We start from the raw sequence: 22,897 nt of genomic DNA on the forward strand, positions 1-22,897 counted from the left end.
ATACACACATGAGCTGTGTCTGTCTACTGTACAATTTCAGTTTTTATTATTACTATTATATTTGTATTTGATGTGTGGTATAGTGTTTACTACCTTCTTTTCCAGCATCAGGAGCTATAAAGAGCAAGTGTGAGACCAGGGATCCTCAGTGTGAGGAGCTGTATGAGGGATCACTCTCTGTCTCCTCCCACTTGCTGTTTAGTTCATAATGAACTAATCTCTGTCAGGATGGTGAACTAGATGAACTAGTTCACTCTGAAGATTAGTTCATTTTGAACTACTCACTCACGAACTACCCATCACTAATGTGGAGTGCGGCTCTGCAGGTGGAGGTAGGTGCTGGAGGCTCAACACCAGAAATGTAGCAGGTAAAGACCCCAATACCCGCAGGTGTCCCTCCTAATTGGGGGGAAACTATCACCTCTAATAATCCTTGGACAGTTCTGACCTAGCCTGGCTGGCAGGCACTTTTCAGCTTAGGGGCAATCACAAGGCAGCAGCCCTGGAATTGTGCTGACCCACCTCTGCCCTGCTTATCTCTGGCCGCTGCATTAAAGCAACAGAGAGATCCAGCTTTAAAGACAGACTGGTACATAGATATGGGAACAGAACAGAGCTTGCTGCATAGATATGGGAGTAGAGCCAAGCTTATTGCGTACATAGATATTGTAACAGAAGTAAGCTAACTACATAGACACGACTACTTAGATAAGGGAACTGAAAGGAGCTTACTTCAGTGATAAGGGAGCAGAACAGAGCTTACTACAGAGATAAGGGAGCAGAATAGAGCCTACTACAGAGATAAGAGAGCAGGACAGAGCTTACTACAGAAATAAGGGAGCAGAACCGAGCTTACTAAAGAGATATGGGAGCAGAACTAAGCTTACTACAGAGATATGGAAACTGAAAGGAGCTTACTACAGAAATAAGGGAGCTGAACCGAGTTTACTAGAGAGATAAGGAAGCAGAACCAAGCTTACTAGATAGATATGGGAGCAGAACCGAGCTTACTAGATAGATATGGGAGCAGAACCGAGCTTACTAGAGAGATATGGGAGCAGAACCGAGCTGACTAGAGAGATATGGGAGCAGAAAGGAGCTTACTAGAGAAATATGGGAGCAGAACCAAGCTTACTACAGAGATATCAGACCAGAACCAAGCTTACTACAGAGATAAAGGAGCAGAACCAAGCTTAGTAAAGAGACATAAGATCAGAACCGAGCATACTACAGAGATATCAGACCTGAACCGAGATTACTACAGAGATAAGGGAGCAGAACCAAGCTTACTAGAGAGATATGGGAACAGAACCGAGCTTACTACAGAGATATGGGAGCAGAACTGAGCTTAGTACAGAAATATAGGCACTGAAATGGGTTTACTACAGAGATATGGGAGCAGAACCAAGCTTACTACATAGTTATGGGAGCAGAACAGAGCTTACTACAGAGATAAGGGAGCTAAGCCAAGTTTACTAGAGAGATAAATAGGCAGAAAAGAGCTTACTAGAGAGATATGGGAGCAGAACAGCGCTTACTACAGAGATATGGGATGGGTACAGAGCTTACTTACAAAGATAAGGAAGCAGAACCAAGCTTACTACAGAGATATAAGTAAAGAACCGAGCTTACCACAGAGATATTAGACCAGAACCAAACTTAATACAGAAATAAGGGAGCAGAACCAAGCTTACTACAGAGATATAAGTAAAGAACCGAGCTTACCACAGAGATATTAGACCAGAACCGAACTTACTACAGAAATAAGGGAGCAGAACCAAGCTTATTACAGAGATAAGGGAGCATAACCAAGGTTACTATAGAGATAAGGGAGCAGAACCGAGCTTACTACAGAGATGAGGGATTAGAAGAGAACTTACTAAGTCTACTACATAGATACGTGAACAATACCAAGCTTACAGTATACATATGGTGTGTTTCACATTTCGATCCAAATAATGGGTCAAGTACCAAAGAGATCCATATAAAACATGATTTTATTTAGTATTAAATTAAAACATAATAAAAAAGCAGACCATGTCACAAAGATGATGGGCATACATAAAGACCAATATAGTAAATTATTAATTGTGGAAAATACACCAAATAAATGCATATAAATTTAGCTAGATATTTACATCATCATTACAAAAGAAAGGGGTTCACATGAATTTTGCAGTCTCTGGCTCTCAGTAATCATACAGTCAGAAGCTGTCCTTTTATTAATATTTTGTATAAACATGGATAAATCCGAATTAGAGGCAGCTTTAAATTGACCCACCTTTTATATAATCATGAGAAGCTCGTATTCTAACTACAGATAGACTGCTGAATAGCGTTTAATCCACAGTTACTCCCATGACAATGCATACATTACACATTCACTTTATATCTGCATATAAGTGCCGCCCTTGTGTTGCAGTTAAATGTTAGAGTGACTTGTTATGAATATGGACTAAAGTGTCTGGCAGGCTAAAGTAAAATGCAGTGACATGCTGAATAAAGTGCAAAGTGCTGTGCATTATGTACCTGGTAATAGGAGATTAATAATAACTGTGTTGCCTTCGGTCTGCTTAGCGTCCCCTCACCGCGACGCGCGTTTCGCCGCCAACTTCTTCCGGGGGCATGTCGAGGTGAGGGGCTGCCGAGTATTTACAAGCTGTCCCAGCCTATCAACAGACGAATCCCTGCATGATGTATACGGCGCATATTTATGTCGCCACTCTCGCATGAATGATCTTCCCTCAAGCGCTCGTGACATGCAAGCGTGGAACGTAAGCTTGTCAGTGTGTGAGCATAGCGGTAAGAAACTGAGTATGGGAAAGCTGCACATGCGCACTGTACATGCTGGGAGAAAGAAAAAAGCTATGGTTAGCCAACATTGCTATATCCAGCGGCCTTGGACTTTATAATTAATACAGAGTTTTTTCTTTTCTATGAGGGACAGAATAGAAAGAGAGGCCAGTGGATAGGTAAATTTCTAATGGTGGAGACTAAATATTATTATGTGATGATAAATGAAGAATATTAGAACCAAGTGATAGCTGAAAAAAATATAATGTTGATGATATATGTGAAACTAAGAAATAATGTAATAATTAGATACAGAGATAAGGGAGCAGAACCGAGCTTACTACAGATATATGGGTACAAAACCGAGCTTACTACAGAGATATGGGAGCAGAACTGAGCTTGCTACAGAGGTAAGGTAGCAGAACAGAGCTTACTACAGAGGTAAGGTAGCAGAATAGAGCTTACTACAGATAGGAGAGCAGAATAGAGCTTACTACAGAGATATGGGAGCAGAAAAGAGTTAACTACAGAAATAAGAGAGCAGAACTGAGCTTACTATGGATATATCAGACCAGAACCAAGCATACTACAGAGATAAGTTAGCAGAACCAAGCTTGCTACAGAGATATAAGACCAGAACCAAACTTAATACAGAAATAAGGGAGCAGAACCAAGCTTATTAAAGAGATAAGGGAGCAGAACCGTGGTTACTACAGAGATAAGGGAACAGAACCGTGGTTACTACAGAGATAAGGGAGCAGAACTGAGCTTACTACAGAGATATTAGACCAGAACCGAACTTACTACAGAAATAAGGGAGCAGAACCAAGCTTATTACAGAGATAAGGGAGCATAACCAAGGTTAATATAGAGATAAGGGAGCAGAACCGAGCTTACTACAGAGATAAGGGTTTAGAACAGACCTTACTAAGTCTACTACATAGATACAGTGCCTACAAGTAGTATTCAACCCCCTGCAGATTTAGCAGGTTTAATAAGATGCAAATAAGTTAGAGCCTTCAAACTTCAAACAAGAGCAGGATTTATTAACAGATGCATAAATCTTACAAACCAAAAAGTTTTGTTGCTCAGTTAAGTTTTTATAAATTTTAATCATAAAAGTGTGGGTCAATTATTATTCAACCCCTAGGTTTAATATTTTGTGGAATAACCTTTGTTTGCAATTACAGCTAATAATCGTCTTTTATAAGACCTGATCAGGCCGGCACAGGTCTCTGGAGTTATCTTGGCCCACTCCTCCATGCAGATCTTCTCCAAGTTATCTAGGTTCTTTGGGTGTCTCATGTGGACTTTAATCTTGAGCTCCTTCCACAAGTTTTCAATTGGGTTAAGGTCTGGAGACTGACTAGGCCACTGCAACACCTTGATTTTTTGCCTCTTGAACCAGGCCTTGGTTTTCTTGGCTGTGTGCTTTGGGTCGTTGTCTTGTTGGAAGATGAAATGACGACCCATCTTAAGATCCTTGATGGAGGAGCGGAGGTTCTTGGCCAAAATCTCCAGGTAGGCCGTGCTATCCATCTTCCCATGGATGCGGACCAGATGGCCAGGCCCCTTGGCTGAGAAACAGCCCCACAGCATGATGCTGCCACCACCATGCTTGACTGTAGGGATGGTATTCTTAGGGTCGTATGCAGTGCCATCCAGTCTCCAAACGTCACGTGTGTGGTTGGCACCAAAGATCTCGATCTTGGTCTCATCAGACCAGAGAACCTTGAACCAGTCAGTCTCAGAGTCCTCCAAGTGATCATGAGCAAACTGTAGACGAGCCTTGACATGACGCTTTGAAAGTAAAGGTACCTTACGGGCTCGTCTGGAACGGAGACCATTGCGGTGGAGTACGTTACTTATGGTATTGACTGAAACCAATGTCCCCACTGCCATGAGATCTTCCCGGAGCTCCTTCCTTGTTGTCCTTGGGTTAGCCTTGACTCTTCGGACAAGCCTGGCCTCGGCACGGGAGGAAACTTTCAAAGGCTGTCCAGGCCGTGGAAGGCTAACAGTAGTTCCATAAGCCTTCCACTTCCGGATGATGCTCCCAACAGTGGAGACAGGTAGGCCCAACTCCTTGGAAAGGGTTTTGTACCCCTTGCCAGCCTTGTGACCCTCCACGATCTTGTCTCTGATGGCCTTGGAATGCTCCTTTGTCTTTCCCATGTTGACCATGTATGAGTGCTGTTCACAAGTTTGGGGAGGGTCTTAAATAGTCAGAAAAGGCTGGAAAAAGAGATTATTAATCCAAACATGTGAAGCTCATTGTTCTTTGTGCCTGAACTACTTCTTAATACTTTAGGGGAACCAAACAGAATTCTCGTGGGTTGAGGGGTTGAATAATAAATGACCCTCTGAAAAAACTTTTCACAATTTAAAAAAAAAATAAACAAAGAAATAACATTCTTTTTTGCTGTAGGGCATTTCACACTTCCAGGCTGATCTACAGTCCAAATGTCACAATGCCAAGTTAATTCCAAATGTGTAAACCTGCTAAATCTGCAGGGGGTTGAATACTACTTGTAGGCACTGTACATAGATACGTGAAGAATACCAAGCTTACAGCATACATATGGTACCAGAATCTAGATTACTACATCGATACAGTACCAGAGCCAAGATTACTGTCTAGATATGGTACCATAACTGAGCTTACCTACAAACATACAACTCCAGAAACACGGACATGTAAACACAGTACACCAGGGGCGTTGCTAGGCTCCTAAAAGATCAGGGGTCCAAGCCGCAAAGTGCATGTCTCCACATATGACTTCCCATAGCCATTTAAAATAGCATCTGTAATTATACAATTACAGTATACCACTGAAGCTAGCTAACAACACAATGCAAAGACCAATATTATCAAAATGACTACTATAAAAGACCAAAACAATACGGCTACACAATGTTAACTACCATCACCACTACACAGTGAATACATAATAATATGACCATTACCTCTACATAACAAAACACTCTATACAAAGACCAATGACACCACCATACACCTTCTACTACATAATGACTGAAACACATTACGCAGTTGCTAAATAATAATAATAAAAAAACACGACTAAAAAGAACAATACACAATATGATGTCCCCACTGCCCCTATATATAGTATGATGGCCCCACTGCCCCTATATATAGTATGATCATTATCACTGCCCCTATATATAGTATGACGGTCCCCACTGCCCCCTATATATAGTATGAAGGTCCTCACTGCCCTATATGTGTGTGTGTGTGTGTGTATATATATATATATATATATATATATATATATATATATATATATATATATATATATATATATATATATATATATATACATATACACACAGCTCTGGCAAAAAATAAGGGACCACTGCACAGTTTTATAAAAATCATCTTCTCTACATGTCTGACAGCCATTCCATTCCAGTGTCAGTTGAATTCCAACCAGAGTACACCTCATTCTACTTAATGTGCTTCTGATTAGGTGATCATCTGAACCAAATCTTATTTGATGAAGGAAAGTCTAAAAAACACTGCTGTGGTGTTCACAATCCTCTTGCAATAGGACAACAAGCTGGATGGCAAAAAGTGCTAGTAATGTCCCAAAAGTAATAGGAATGAAAAAATAACGTTTAACCATGCCAAAGGAGTTGAAAAGAAAAGTCAGGAGTGAGGAAAAGAAGGGCTCAATTCTGGCTTTACTAGCAGAGGGACACAGTGAGCATCATGTTGCCTCCATCCTTAAAATTTCTAAGACGGCAGTCCTTTACAACAAGGTCAAGCAGCAGACATTGGGGAAAACAAAGCTGCAGACCGGCAGAGGGCGAAAAAGACTCTCCGCTGACCGGGGATGACTGTCATCTTATTCGAATGTCAATCAGCAACTGCAGGATGACATCAAGTGACCTACAAAAGAAATGGCAAATGGCAGCTGGGGTGAAGTGCACGACAAGAACAGTTCGTAACAGGCTCCTAGAGGCAGGACTCAAGTCATGTAAAGCTAGAAAAAAGCCTTTCATCAATGAGAAGCAGAGGAGAGCCAGGCTGAAGTTTGCTAAAGACCACAAGGATTGGACCATAGAGTACTGGAGTAAGGTAATCTTGTCTGATGAGTCTAATTTTCAGCTTTGCCCAACACCTGGTCGTCTAATAGTTAGATGGAGACCTGGAGAGGCGTGCAATCCACAGTGTCTTGCACCCACTGTGAAATTTGGTGGAGGATTGGTGATGATCTGGGGATGCTTCAGCAAGTCTGGAATTGGGCAGGTTAATCTTTGTGAAGGACGTATGAATCAAGCCACATACAAGGTTATCCTGGAAAAACAGTTGATTCCATCTGCTCAGGCAATGTTCCCCAATTCTGAGGACTGTTTTTTCCAGCAGGACAATGCGCCATGCCACACAGCTAGGTCAATCAAGGTGTGGATGAAGGACCACCACATCAAATCCCTGTCATGGCCAGCCCAATCTCCAGACCTGAACCCCATTGAAAACCTTTGAAATGTAATCAAGAGAAAGATAAAAAGAGAAAAATCAGATAAACTGTATATAGTAGGATGGTCCCAGTTCCCCCCATATATATAGTAGGATGACCCAGTTTCCCTCCACATATATAGTATGATGGCCCTAGTTCCTATATATATATATATATATATATATATATATATATATATATACTGCTCAAAAAAATAAAGGGAACACCTAAACAGCAGAATATAACTCCAAGCAAATCAAACTTCTGTGACCCCAAACTGCCCACTTAGGAAGCAACACTGTTTGACAATCAATTTCACATGCTGTTGTGCAAATGGAATAGACAACAGATAGAAATTGTTGGCAATTATCAAGACACACTCAATAAAGGAGTGGTTCTGCAGGTGGGGACCACAGACCACATCTCAGTACCATTGCTTTCTGGCTGATGTTTTGGTCACTTTTGAATGTTGCTTGTGCTTTCACACTCGTGGTAGCATGAGACTCTACAACCCAAACAAGTGGCTCAGGTAGTGCAGCCCATCCAGGATGGCACATCAATGCGAGCTGTGGCAAGAAGGTTTGCTGTGTCTTTCAGCATAGTGTCCAGAGGTTGGAGGTGCTACCAGGAGACAGGCCAGTACACCAGGAGATGTGGAGGGGGCCGTAGGAGGGCAACAACCCAGCAGCAGGACCACTACCTCAGCCTTTGTGCAAGGAGGAACAGGAGGAGCACTGCCAGAGCCCTGCAAAATGACCTCCAGCAGGCCACAAATGTGCATGTGGCTGCACAAATGGTTAGAAACTGACTCCATGAGGATGGTCTGAGTGCCGATGTCCACGGATGGGGATTGTGCTCATAGCCCAACACCATGCAGGACGCTTGGCATTTGCCACAGAACACCAGGATTGGCAGATTCGACACTGGCGCCCTGTGCTCTTCACAGATGAAAGCAGGTTCACACTGAGCACATGTGACAGACGTGACAGAGTCTGGAGACGCTGTGGAGAGCGATCTGCCTGCAACATCCTTCAGCATGACTGTTTTGGCAGTGGGTCAGTAATGGTGTGGGGTGGCATTTCTTTGGAGGGCCGCACAGCCCTTCATGTGCTCGCCAGGGGTAGCCTGACTGCCATTCGGTACCGAGATGAGAACCTCAGACTCCTTGTGAGACCATATGCTGGTGCGGTTGGCGCTGGGTTACTCCTAATGCAGGACAATGCTAGACCTCATGTGGCTGGAGTGTGTCAGCAGTTCCTGCAAGATGAGGGCATTGAAGCTATGGACTGGCCCGCCCGTTCCCCAGACCTGAATCTGATTGAACACATCTGGGACATCATGTCTCGCACCATCCACCAACGTCACGTTGCACCACAGACTGTCCAGGAGTTGGCGGGTGCTTTAGTCCAGGTCTGGGAGGAGATCCCTCAGGAGACAATCCGCTGCCTCATCAGGAGCATGCCCAGGCTTTGTAGGGAGGTCATACAGGCACGTGGAGGCCACACACTCTACTGAGCATCATTTCCTTGTCTTGAGGCATTTCCACTGAAGTGGGATCAGCCTGTAAATTCATTTTCCACTTTGATTTTGAGCATCATTCCAACTCCAGACCTCCGTGGGATATTAGTTGTGATTTACATTGATAAATTTTAGGTTTTATTGTTCTCAAGACATTCCACTATGTAATGAATAAAGATTTACAACTGGAATATTTCATTCAGTGATATCTAGGATGTGTTATTTTAGTGTTCCCTTTATTTTTTTGAGCAGTGTATTATGATGGCCCCACAGTAAGTTCATATAAAAAAATAATCAAGTTTATACTGACCTCATCCAGATTCCCGGTACCACAGGGTAGCGACTAGATCAGAGTTGATTTTTTGAGGGTATAATGTCACCGGAATGGGCGGAGACTCCTTCAGTCCAGCCCGAAGTGGCTAAAATTAGAATCACAAAAAATCAACTCTGATCTAGACAAAGCCTTGCTGCCAGCTGCATCACAGTACAGTACAGCACAGCACAGCAGACACAGCTGCGCATAGTTTACTGTGAGCGGCTATCAGGTGGCTGGCCCTGTACAGCTACTGGGTGAGTGGCCCGGGGGGGCATTTGCCTCCCTGCCCCCTGGCCCAGCCCTCCCCTGGTTCTGACAAACACGGAAAAGTGCCTCTTTATGGAGGTGACAGAAAGTCTGTTTAGTCACTCTCGCTTAATAGTATCAGCTCTAATCCAATGGTGAGATAGCGATTTACCCTGAAGATTCACAAATTGTGGGGTTGTTATAGAAATGAATATTGGATCCATGAAGTGAATTTTTTACGGAATACATATGGTGCCTTTCAGACCCTGTATGTTCAGCTTCGGGATCATCCCTTTAAATTTCAACGTTATCTTCGGATGTCCATTGAGACCTTTGATGTTCTGCTCCCGCATGTGAAGGATGAGATACATCATCATTGTTTTCACATTATGTGCTGGCAGAGTATATGCTCCAAAATGGCTGCAATCATATTTCCTGTCACATGACCACATGGACCCTCATGGACCACCCACCACCCTCATTAACACAATCCAACGTATGGTTTCATTTGGACATTTTGCTTGATTTGCGTCTGGCTGCGTTAGCAATAGACTTGAATGGCAGAATTAGCGCTTCCGTTAATCTTGCGTTAGCTTGACCGGACCCGAAAACGCTGCAGGCCGCGTTCGAAGGTACGTCATAAAAAAAGGAATGTTGCAAACGCATGCCAATTTTGACATGCGTTAAGATGCGTCATACAAATGCAAGTCTGTGGGTGCGTTACAATGTCCTTTACATTGCGTTTTTACTACTTAAAAACGTGTCCATTAGACGGACTGCCCTAGCGCAATGTGAACCCAGCCTAAGAATCACAATGGTTTTGCAACTTTTCCACTGATAGATACAAACGACCCAACTATGAAAGACGGGAACCAAGGAAACATGTATTACTCTCATAGTATGGGGCCCCTTTCTTGGCCCCCACACACAGAATAATGCTTTTCATGTAACATGTGGAAGCATATGGGAAAATGCTCCCAAAAAATATTGTATCCAGAGATAAAAAAAACCCAGCATAATATAAAGAGAAAATAAAACACTGTACATGTAGATATTGGCATCAAATATCTCCTGTCTTGATGTTCTTACAAAACAGCTTTGATAAAAGCTTCAAACTTCTGTGTGTGAATCAGACATGAGATCTAATGTCATAGAAGATTACAGTGCGGGGAAGCATTCATATAGATGGTCGGTGATGATGGATTCTGGCCAAATATGTTTCTAGAGCCGTAGTAGAAGATGAAGATGTCGTCCTCATCATGAAGTAGTTATTTCTCCTGTCACGTGTAATGAATATCTCCTGCAGTATTGCTAGCGCCGATTCCAGTGTTTGTAAATGAGACAAAAATTAGCGTTATGGAAGATGAGTCTATGAGAAACGTATTCAGCTGCCGACTCCAAGGAAGAAACTGCTTGTTGTCAGTGGTCTAAAATTATATAGGTTTTATTAGTAGATGTAAAGAAGAAAACTAAATACTGTAAAATAATAAAAATGCCATTGCTGTTTTGGTCTTCGCCAGTCTCTGTATTTCTTGGTCAGTCCCAACGATCTTGTGATTCCTACAGCCAATCAGTTGCCGAAACAGTGAGTAACATGGCCCAGTGATTGGGAGCATGGAGGAGCTGTCTTAGTCAGCAATTCAACTTATGTTCCAGTCCATACAAGACCAGAGAATACAACATCTACACGTTCTATCTCCTCATGTGTTTCCCTTATTGTCTCCAGTAGTTGTATTATTACAGAGGGTTTCTATGATGTTACATCAGCTCATCTCCTTCTCATTCAGGTCTCTACAATATCGGATCCTCTCAGTGAAAATCTTCTATATAAGACAATTTTCCTTATTTACCCATCAAAGATGGATAAGGACAGAGACAAGATGGCAGAGAGGATATTACACCTCACCCTAGAGATCCTCTTCCGGCTTACTGGAGAGGTGAGAGATTCTGATTACGTCAAATTACATTATTCTTATGTATGGGAATAACAGGTGGACAGAACCAGAGAGGTGAGGACTCTAGAAATGTCTGTAGTGAGATGTATTAATGTGTCTCTCCATAACTAGGATTACGCAGTAGTGAAGAAGACCTCTAGTGAGCACTGTCAGGATCTTGCGTGTGAGGGAAGGGGAAGATCCCTGAGCCCAGTCACAGGGCCTCCACCTAACACCCTGATACATGAGGACATCAATGACAAGAAGATCCTAGAACTCACCTACAAGATGATTGAGCTGCTAACTAGAGAGGTGACACTGCTGGGACATTATACAGTAATGCTACGAAGGGATTGGGGGGATGACGGTATCCTTGTATGTGTCAGGTTCCTATAAGGTGTCAAGAAGTCGCTGTCTATTTCTCCATGGATGAGTGGGAGTATTTAGAAGAACACAAAAACCTGTACAAGGACGTCATTATGGAGGTTCCCCAGCCCGTCACATCACCAGGTAATAGGACGAAATACAAACGGCCTCTAATTATCTGTATGTAAAAAATAAATTCAGTTCTTGTATGTGTTTCCTTCAGATCTATCCAATAAGAGGACAACAACAGAGATATGTCCCTGTCCTGTTCTTCCACAGGACTGTAAACAAGAAGATCCCAATGTTCCTCAGGATCATCAGGTAGATGGAGAGAAGGTGTCATGAGATCTCCCCTATGATGTGTGGACGGCTATGAAGGTCTTGTGTTGAGTCTTGTTTTATCCACCAGTGTTTTATGTTTTATACTTGTGTAATGAGAACGGTGGAGAAGGCAGGATTAGAGCTGATCATAGATCTGACTTCTCCATCTGTCGGTGACTTTTACAATATTTGTTTCAGGATGAAGATCTGAGCCATATTAATACTACAGAGCTATATGTGAGGGGTGGTGACGAGTGGTGTAAAGAGGAGATTCCTACATATGACTACCCAGGTGAGTAGTAACCACTAAATGCAGAGAAGTCACAGATTCTTTTTGGTCACTGTCTGTGGCTGCTTTATCGGTCGTGTATTCCGGCCGTATCACAATCGTATGATTACCATTTTGCCTCAGACCGCAACATTTTTCTCCAACCAAAACTCTTCAAAAGACTATGTGCATTGAAAGCCCTTTTGTATAGAATTTACAATCTGGAGGATACACCTACCTCCTGGGATTAGGAGACGCTGACCTTTACCTACCCAGATGTTACAGATGTGTCAGATGCAATCGATTGGTTTTTGTCCTAATGAAGAGGTCGTGTATGACCTTGAAACACGTTGACCTGTAAATCTTATAATCAAATTCATGGATTTTGTCCTGCTATTGAGTCCTTATCAGCAGCGCAGTTGATGACTTTCCATTTAGTCTGGGCGCACTCATGACTGGTGTCCTGCAGCAGCTTTAATACTTTTATCTCATGTTGCTATTCGCAATCACATCAGGTGAGTGGTCTCACACTACTTATTCTCCCGTTATCATCGGATAAGACCCTATTGGCTCTTTTTGTCTTTTAGTTCTTTCTCAAACTAGGAAAGTGGGTTTTCGCCGTCCAGGAGGTGCAGTTTTTGGGGTATCTGTTGTCCTCTTTGGGTTTTCAAATAGATCCTGAGAAGGTCCGTGATGCCCTCGATTGGGACGGTCCCAAGAACCTGAAGGCTCTACAACATTTTCAGGGATTTACTAATTTTTGCCAGAAATGTATCCAAAATTATTCAGTAATTGTGAAACCCCTTACTGACATGACAAGGAAGGGGTCTGTTTTTTCCAAATAGTCAGATGCCACTCTGCAGGCTTTTTCCTCCATAAAGAGCTGTTTAGCCATGGTCCCTATACTCAGTCAACCTGATGTTTCCCAACCCTTTGTTGTGGAGGTTGATGCGTCAGAGGTGGGGCTTGGGGCTGTATTGTCTCAGGGTCCGTCCCCTGGTAAATGGCACCCATGTGGTTTCTTTTCTAGAAAAAATTGTCTTCAGATGAGAGAATTTATGACGTGGGTAATACGGAGCTTTTGGTGATTAAATTGGCATTTGAAGAATGGCGACATTGGTTGGAGGGGGCAGTCCATCCTATTACTGTTATCTCTGGCCATAAAAACCTCTCATATTTTCAATTGGCTAAACGTCTCAACTCTAGGCAGGCTAGATGGTCCCTGTTGCTTACTAAGTTCAATTTTGTTGTCACTTTCCGTCCAGGACTCAAAAATGTCAAGGCTGATGCTTCATCCAGGAACTTCCCCGGTGTTGGTGTCCATGAGAACCCTGCCCCAATTTTGCAGAAGGGGGTAGTCATTTTGGCATTGTACCCTGAGCTGGAGGGTGAGATGTTGGAGGCCAAGGGGGGATGCTCCTGCCCTTCAGGAAGGCTATTTGTACCATCTCATCTGTGCTGCAAAGTAATTGAGGAACATCACAGCTCTGTGCTTGCTGGTCATCCAGGTGGTAAGACAAAGGTGGACCTCATTTCTTGTTGTTTTTGGTGGCCAAGGTTGCATCAGGATCTGGTTGAACACATATCCACTTGTAGTATCTGTGTGCATTCTAAAGTATCGCATACCTGTTTGTCTGGTACTCATCTTTTGCTACCTATTCCTGGCAGGTTATGGACACACTTATCCATGGATTTTATTGCTGACCTACCAATGGCTGCAGGCATGACTGTGATTTGGTGTTTGTAGATAGGTTCAGTAAAATCGTTCACTTAATCGCATTACCGGCACTTCCGAATGCCAAGACTCTTGCTCAGGTGTTTATAAATGAGATTGGAGATTGTGAAGCTTCACGGTATTCCCTCCGATGTGGTGTCATTTCCTGGGACCCAGTTTCCAAGTTCTGGAGAGCGTTCTGGTCTCGACTGGGAGTGCAGCTGTCCTTTTCCTCTGCCTTCCATCCCCAGTCAAATGGACAGACCGAGCGCGTTAATCAAAATTTGGAGACTTACCTCAGGTGTTTTGTCTCTGAGAATCAGGAGGATTGGGCATCTTACTTAGTGTTGGCAGAATTTGCTATAAATAATTATCTTCAAGAGTCTACTGGCAGGTCACCGATTTTTGGTGCATGTGGTTGCCATCCACAGTACTTTTAGTGAAGGAGGGGATTCAGGAGTTCCTGAAGAGGAACGTTTTGCTTCGTTGCTCTCCTTAGTGTGGCACGGGGTTCTGAGTAATTTGAAAATAATGCGAGACAGGTAAACGTATGGCTGACAGAAAGTGCTTGCCAGGTCCAGACCTGAATGTGAAGGACTTTGTGTGGTTGTCTACCAGGAATATCAAGTTGAAGGTTTCTTCCTGGAAGTTGGGACCTAGATTATTTGGTCCCTATAAATTAGCCGCCGTCATTAACTGAACAGCGTTTCGTTTTGAGCTACCTCAGGCCCTAAAGATCCACAGTGTCTTTCACGGGTCTCTGCTCAAGAAATATGTGGAACCTTTTACGTCCTCACCCCTACTGCTGCCCCCAATAATGGTTGATGGTAATCTGGAGTTTCAGATTTCAAGGATTGTAGGATTCTTGTCTACAATGTCATTTTCTACAGTACTTCGTGCACTGGAAGGGTTATGGGCCAGAGGAGAGGATGTGGGTTTCAGCATCAGAGGTGAATGCCCCCAGGCTGATTCTCATTCCACACCTCTTTTTCTGAGAAACCTGGTCCTGCGTGTCCAGATGCCACTTGTAGAAAGGGGGGTACTGCCACGGGTGTGTCAGATGCAACAGAGTGTCGCTCTGCATCTGGCTGCAGAAGGTCTCTGCGTTTGGTATTAGATACACCTCCTTAATCATTCTGATTCTTAGATCCAACAGCAACCCCCTCTGGCTCTAGTTGACACACCTGGACCTGGGGGTTTATATATCCCCGGTCTGCTGCAGAGTGTTGCCGGTAATATTCACGTTTTTTCCTTGTGAAGGCTTGGAGCTCTAGCAATCTGCTAACATCCTCTCTGGAGCTGTTTGAGTACGTTTGTTGTTAGCTTGAGCAGACTCAGGTAAGTTTATTCTGCTTGTCTTTCTACCTTTATGCCTTTAGTTTAGTGGGGATTGAGCAGTGCTTATCCCCTCCCTATCCAGGACCTAGCTCTAGGGAGATACAGGGCTTAGGTTCCTGCTTGGCGATTGGTGAGGACTGGAGCCAATTTAGGGATGGTAAGGTAGGTAGAGTGTTATTAGATCTGCCTAGGGGTCTCCACTCACCATCTCCCTAGTGTCTGGGCTTCCTTCCCCTCATCCCTTCTGGTTGCACTTGGTCTTCCCACACTGTGTGTGACACCAGACCTGTAAACTACAAAGCCAAATGACAGTGTACATACATAGAATGTGCTGACAAGTTAGAAAATCACTAGTGATGAGCGAGTATACTCGTTGCTCGGGTTTTCCCGAGCACGCTTGGGTAGTCTCCGAGTATTTCTTAGTGCTTGGAGATTCAGTTTTCGTTGCCGCAGCTGCATGATTTACGGCTGCTAGACAGGTTGAATACATGTGAGAAATGCCTGTTTGTTAGGGAATTCCCACATGTAATCAGGCTGTCCAGCAGCCGTAAATCATGCAGCTGAGGCGACGAAAACTTAATCTCCGAGCACTAACAAATACTCGGAGATCACCTGAGTGTGCTCGGGAAAACCCAACCAACGAGTTGTCACGGGGAGACTAGGTGGGCAAGAGCTAATAACCCGGGCCCCTGCAATTTCCCTCAGACTAGGGAAATCCTGACTGACCCTCTACCTAGAGTTTACACTGATGGTGTGCATGTCTAGGCCTCGACCCTTACCCTGTCTGCTGTTTCAACCCTAGGCTGAAACCACCGCCCACCACCCAGTGAAAAGATCATACACCAATACCCACAGTTAGCACAGACAAGGATAACGGAAAATATACACCACGCCGCAGTCACTCAGGAATACACTATAAATGCGCAGGGCAAAATAAATACAAATATAGGAAGGAGTAAATAAGACAAAGGGAAATACACCACCAGCAACGATACTCCAACTACTAGCTCACCACTCCAGACCGAGATAACAACGCACAAGACAGAAGCTATAATCGGCGACGCCCAATGTTCAGGAGAACTATTTAAAGGCAGTGGGCATGGCCCAGCTTCCAATCCGAGCACCAGGTAAATTAACCCCGGACCAGCTAGATAAAATCTAGCCGACGCCAATGAGCGCATAGTGGACAAAAGCGGAATTACCGCTGTCTGTCGAATGACCTGGTTTGAACAGCGTCCGACATGACACGAGTATACTCATTCATCACTAAAAATCACTTGAAAAAAAATATTATATTGGGCCTGTAAGAGAATGAGGATGATAATGATTCTGTTGGCTTCCTAAAATCCTGATATTTTATTGGATGACTCTACCTTCTCTCCATTTTGTGCTGCTGAATGTGTTCATATGGTCCCTACAAGACCAGGTTCAGTCTTCCTGGCCAAACTTCACTTTTAAGATACACAACATTAAATGTGCAGTGAGGGCCAGTTGTGAATTTCTGTACAATAAGAACAGCGTTTCCCTTTATCCTGACTTTTCAATTTCTTTTAAAACCTACTAACTTCAAACAGGATTGTGATAAACTATTCAAAAACATTACACCTATGCCACAATATAACTCTAAGCTGTGTGTGGCTGATAGCTGTAATATACATTTGTTCACGCCTGCTGGAGATGTGTTGGCATGACTCGAGCCCTGGTTTAATGGATTCACTCAACGAGATAAATTACATTGTTTTCAATCCTAAGGAATTCAGAATACTGCACAATCTCTTCTAAAATGGGGAGCACTAATACTGTCTCTACTCTTCTGGTCAAGACTCATAGTAGCTCCAGTGGTCCACCATAAATGAGTGCAACACCAGTTTAGTGTAAAATTTACAATGAGACTTACAGTAATATATACATATGTACATAATAATTATTGAGAACAACTTGTATGAAAGGAAAAAGAACATGCAGAACTGCAGAATGAATAAGGTGGCTCCTGGTGACAGAAGCAGATGTTGCAAGAGCAGATCCAAGATAAGAAGGGACACACAATTTACAGAAGCTCTAATATGACAAAATGGCAGAAAACCAGAGCAAATCCCCATAAAGTGACTCCATTTTAGAAATTATAACCCTCAATGAATTATTCTATTCAAGTAGTAACAATTTTGACTCCACAGGCATTTTCCAGAAATTAGCGTGCAGTGGCTGCTGGAGAGTGACAATTACAAATATACCATTTTATTGCCCAACACATAGTGCCCAGATTGTGCTCCAGGAGTGCCGTAAATTAAGTGGTTTCTTCTCACTATAGTAAGGCCAAATACATGTAGGCTAAATGTGGTTTGGGCACACGGCAAGGCTCAGAAGTGAGGGGGAGATTTGACTTTGGGAGTACGGATCTTGCTGCATTGGTTTGTGGAAGCCATGTTGCTTTACAAGAGCCTTTGACCAACTAATAATGTGGAAACCTCTGTTTTTCCATTGACAGATGATGGACCTGAGTGGGGACTTGTTTTTGTGCGATATGTAGAAGTTTTTATTGGTATTATTTTCACCTACATAACATTGTTTGTTGGCTTTTTATTCAATATTTGTGAGGCAGAATGAATAAACAGTTGAACACCACGCTCCACTGGTTCATCATATGAGGTTTTCTGTTAGATTGTGACCTGTCATTGTTTTGATGAATAATTCAATATTTTTAACATAACTTGCAATTTTTATGGACAGTCTAAGTAGAAATGCTCAAAAATATAAATCTCAAGGATATTTTATTAAAAAACAATAATTGGTTTTATTCTTGGCAGATTACTGTACCTGGAGATCAGAGGGACAGCTGACATCTTCAATTTTTAAATCAGATGATCTTGAGATCCCACAGGATGCAATTGAAGTGAATGCCATTACTTCAGATATACCATCATCACTTCACAGCAAGGATCTGTCATCTGATCCTATGAAACAGGTCCTGTCTCCTGATTCATTATCGACTACTAAGGAAAATCAAAGTCACAAAATAAGAATCAAAAAACCAACTGCTCCCAAAGCAAAGAAACCATTTTCACGTTCAAAAAATGGAAATGGTTTTCCCCTGGAAAAGTCTTTTCTTAAACATCAAAACATTCACACAGCAGAGAACACATTTTATTGTTCCAAGTGTGGAAAATATTTTAACCATAAATCAGATCTTGATAGTCACCAGAGAACTCACACAGGGGAGAAGCCATTTTCATGTTCAGAATGTGGAAAATGTTTTTTATGGAAATCATATCTTGTTAGACACCGGAAAAGTCACACAGGAGAGAAGCCATTTTCCTGTTTGGAATGTGGAAAATGTTTTACAGAGAAATCAAGTCTTGCTACACATAAAAAAACTCACACAGGGGAGAAGCCTTTTTCATGTTCAGAATGTGGGAAATGTTTTATTCAGAAATCAGATTTAGTTAAGCACCAGAGAATTCACACAGGGGAAAAGCCTTTTTCATGTTCTGAATGTGGGAAATGTTTTATTCAGAAATCAGATTTAGTTAAGCACCAGAGAATTCACACAGGAAAAAAAACTTTTTCATGTTCAGAATGTGGGAAATGTTTTATCCAGAAATCCGATTTAGTTAAGCACCAGATCAGTCACACAGAGAAGAAGCCTTTTACCTGTTCAGAATGTGGGAAATGTTTTAATCAGAAATCACATTTTGGTAAGCACAAAATAACTCACACAGGGGAGAAGCCTTTTTCATGTTCAGAATGTGGAAAATGTTTTGTGAAGAAATCATGTCTTCTTAGTCACCAAAGAATTCACACAACAATGGAGCCTTTTTAATGTTCTTAATGTGGGAAACGTTTTACCTGAAAATCAATTGTAAAAAAACATCAGAGAAATCATCTCATAAGGAAGAAGTCATTTTCGTGTTCAGAATGTTAGAAATATTTCAACCGAAAATTGTATCTTTTTAAAGGGGTTGTACACTACTAGGGCAACCTCTTGTCTTTACTCATATTTGGCCTAGATAAAATAAAAAGACTAATACTCAACTCCTGCAGTAGGGCCGTTCCAGTGGCATTGGCAATCCATTTCCCCGGGCTCATGCGAGATTGTTTGATTACACCAGCCTTGGGCCCAATCAGTGCTGGTTTCAGTGTCCTCACCTTCGGAAGTAATGAACATCAACATCAAAGCAGGGCTTTGGCTGCTCTCTGACTTCCTCTCAATGTTTGATTTGTCATTGGGCTCACATAACATAACAACCTCACATGATCCCCGGTATTGAATGTGCTTACACCACTGAAATGGCGCCGGCAAGGGAGATGAGTATAAGTGTTTTAATTTTAACAGAACCAAACATGAGGAATGAGAAGGGGTTGTCCAAGTAGTGTACAACCTTTTAAACATCAAAAATCCCACACAGAGAGAAGTCATTATCATACTGTGAACAATTGTTTTTTTGTTGACCATCAAAAATAACTTACAACTATAAATGTTATTGACAAATTGAAAAATAAATTAACAGACAGTCGTATAATTAAATGAGAAATTGAAATTACTTTAGAACTTACTGTGTTTTTTTGGACTATAAGTGTTAGGGCTGGCAGAACGCACCGAGTAAATATAGATGTTATTATTGGTGCGTTCGCAGCCCGGGGTCCACCGTGCAGGAGGAGAACCTGTTGCTAGCAAATGGCACTATATGGCAGTATAAGCGAGCTCTGTTGCTTCACAGAGTCGCCGTGATAGAAAAGCACTGTGTCCTGTTAAGCTGATAGCAGTCAGTGGTTATGCAGTCAGAGAAGCACACAAACAATTCTTCACCGGAGGTGACGGTATTCTAGTGGCTTATTTCAGCCAGGCCCTGAATACAAGCAAACAAACTCCTCACCGGAGGTGCCGGTATTCTAGTGGCTTATTTCAGCCGAGCCCTTACCACAAGCATACATGACCACACTGGCGCAAAGCTCATAACAAAGATTGATACTAGCGCATGGCCGTGCGGCCATGCGAACCTTTTATAGTTGCAGCAACTTCAGGACCTTCCTAGAGGACCAATGGGAGTTGCTTCAGGACCTGAGGATGTGACCCCTGACCTCCAATGAGAGGTCTTCCTTTGGGCATGCTCAGAAGGGAGAAAGCAGGACTTAGTCCCAGAAGCGAGTCCTCACCGCTGACCAGTACTAGCTATAATGGCAGAGCCTGGAAGAAGAGTAGTAGCCAGACGCAGAGTACCTGCCTGAGCCAGACGCTGGGACCGACGTCTTCGCTGACCAGGCTCCACTGCGGCTGGAGAAGAATGGGAGACCGCAGCAGAGATGGCTCGAGATTCCCCCTGTGCAGAGGCGGGAACTCAAGCCCTAACAATAAGACACACTTTTAGCAAGAAATCTTGATGATACGTGATTGCGTCTTATAAACTGGAGGCAGCTTCCTGTGACAGAGGAGAACTCTGAAACAGTGTCCTTCCTGATCAGTTAGAGAACTGCTATCTCTGCTCTAGCCCCACATTGATCTAACTGATTGATGCTGATCAGGAGGAAGGTATCAGGACCTGCACAGAGGCTGCATGTCCTGACTGAGCAGCTAATGACCTTCCTGATGTCATGTTTCCTCCTCTGTGTGTCTGAGATGTAGTTCCTGAATGCTATGTCATCCAATATGGTACAGTGGCTTAACTGTAACTCCCATACCTCTGCCAGACGTACATTCAGCTACTGTGTGGTTTGTCTTTCTGTGCCTTGCATTCTGTTAGTAAGTGTCATGGTTTGGACAGGGTTAAGGTCCTGCCCTCTCGGGGTTAATTGTTGTGGCCTCCTTTTGGCTCTGGGTGGGATATTTATACCCACGCTGGACTTGGATTCTCTGTCAGTTATAATTTCGTTTTGTCTGTGTGCCTGACCCCTTGGTGTGCATGTTCATGTGTTGTTTGTTTGCTCTCCGTGCTTTATCTGGTCTGTTTGTTCCTCTCGGCTTCCCTGCTTTGTGTTTCTATCTATTCGCTTACTCGGCTTTCTGACCTCTGGCTTCCACCTGACTATCCTTCTGTCTCACCCTCTGGTGCCTCGCTTATCCCCTGGTTATTGACCTCCGCACGTTTGATTACACTCTGGTGCCGTTTGCCTCCTTTGCACCCCGGCGCCTGGCTCCACCCCTGGCCACTCCACCTCGGTCACATGTTTCAGGTCCTGCTTGTTACCCGGTGAGTTCTCCGCTGTTCTGCTCTGGGCTCCCTTATTGCAGCGAGTAGCCTCCCGGCAGTAGTTACACCCGGGAGCCTTGACATTATAACTGACCATACAGTCTCTTCCAGGTGGTTAGGTGGGAGTTTATTATGGATCCGGTACGGGCTCTCACGGAGCAGGTTAAGGAGCTCTCCCAACTTATGCAGAAGGTGTCCATGGAGCAGCAAACCCTGGTTCACTAGCACCAACAGGTGCAGAGAGATGTGGTGGGCACTTTACAGTTTCCTGTTTCGTTGGGGACTCGGGATGGGGGCCCCACTGATGTATCCCTAGTGGACCCTGAACCACCGGTAAAGTTACCTGACAATTTTTCCAGGGATAAAAAGATGTTTAGGGTTTTTAAAGAGGGATGCAAGTTGTTTTTTTAGTTACATCCCCGAGCTTCTGGTAATGAAAGGCAGAGGGTGGGGATCGTTATGTACTTGTTAAGGGGGGCTCCACAGGCATGGGCTTTCTCTCTCCCTCTGCTTCTGAACGTATGTCGGTGAATCTGTTCTTTGAGGCTTTGGGGCACATTTATGAGGAGCCTGATAGAGTGCGTCTGGCAGAGGATAAAGTGATGAATGTGACACAGGAGAGGCACTCAGCCGAATGGTTTTGCTCAGAGTTGGGCCGCTGAATAATCCTGGAACGACGTTGCCATGAGGGGGTTGTCCCGCAGGGGCCTGTCCGACCATTTACAGGATGCTCTGGCATTACACTCTCCCTCCGATACCCTGGAGGACGCCATAATGCAAGAGGTCTGTATGGACCGGAGGCTCCTTGCTAGAGGAGTGATGCAGCAGGAGACCTCATTATACTTCAACCTCTGTGACACTGCGTCTGTCCCTGAGCCTATGGAGGTTAGGGCTATCTCGATGATGGAAAGAGAGAGAAGACACCGCAGGGACCACCAACTATGCTTTTACTGTGGAGCCTCTGGACATTGAAAAAGGGACTGTCCCTCTTGTCCTTCTGCTAAGCCATTGGGAAACGCCTAAGTTTGGGTAATGATTGAGGAAGTTACCCAGACTACCAGGTAAATTTTTCCTCACTTGCTAAAATTTTGCTTCAGATGGAATTGGAACTTGCTGGCAGTCCTGTCATGACCACCACCTTTGTTGACTGCGGTTCTACCATTAACCTAATCGATGCCCGGGTGGTGACTCTTATTAAGATAGGGACAATCAGGCTTAAGGATCCTGTTAAAATTGTGGCTATTGACTCATCTCCTCTCACACGGGACGGAATTTGTTTCATGGCTGAAGTTTTTTCTCTGAAAGTGGGTTCTACTCGTGGAAAAATTAAGTTGTTTTGTTCTAGATAATTTGCCTGCTGGACTGGTACTAGGAATGCCTTGGCTTCAACGCCATAATCCTATCATTGATTGGGTGATGG

At 43.4% G+C, this 22,897-nt stretch overlaps 2 protein-coding genes across 1 annotated transcript; one reads left to right on the forward strand and one right to left on the reverse strand.

The window, feature by feature from the left end:
• Window positions 1–22,897, reverse strand: part of LOC143766335 (uncharacterized) — a 569,027-nt gene that overhangs the window by 479,962 nt on the left and 66,168 nt on the right.
• Window positions 306–19,833, forward strand: LOC143766369 (uncharacterized). The gene is made up of 7 exons (XM_077254015.1): window positions 306–368; window positions 11,142–11,291; window positions 11,421–11,600; window positions 11,675–11,798; window positions 11,878–11,975; window positions 12,174–12,267; window positions 18,100–19,833. Exons 2-7 carry the CDS (start codon window positions 11,214–11,216, stop codon window positions 19,110–19,112), a joined length of 1,587 nt encoding a protein of 528 aa, XP_077110130.1. The 5' UTR covers window positions 306–368; window positions 11,142–11,213; the 3' UTR covers window positions 19,113–19,833.

This window comes from Ranitomeya variabilis, chromosome 4 (assembly GCF_051348905.1).
Source record: "Ranitomeya variabilis isolate aRanVar5 chromosome 4, aRanVar5.hap1, whole genome shotgun sequence".
Lineage (NCBI taxonomy): Eukaryota > Metazoa > Chordata > Amphibia > Anura > Dendrobatidae > Ranitomeya > Ranitomeya variabilis.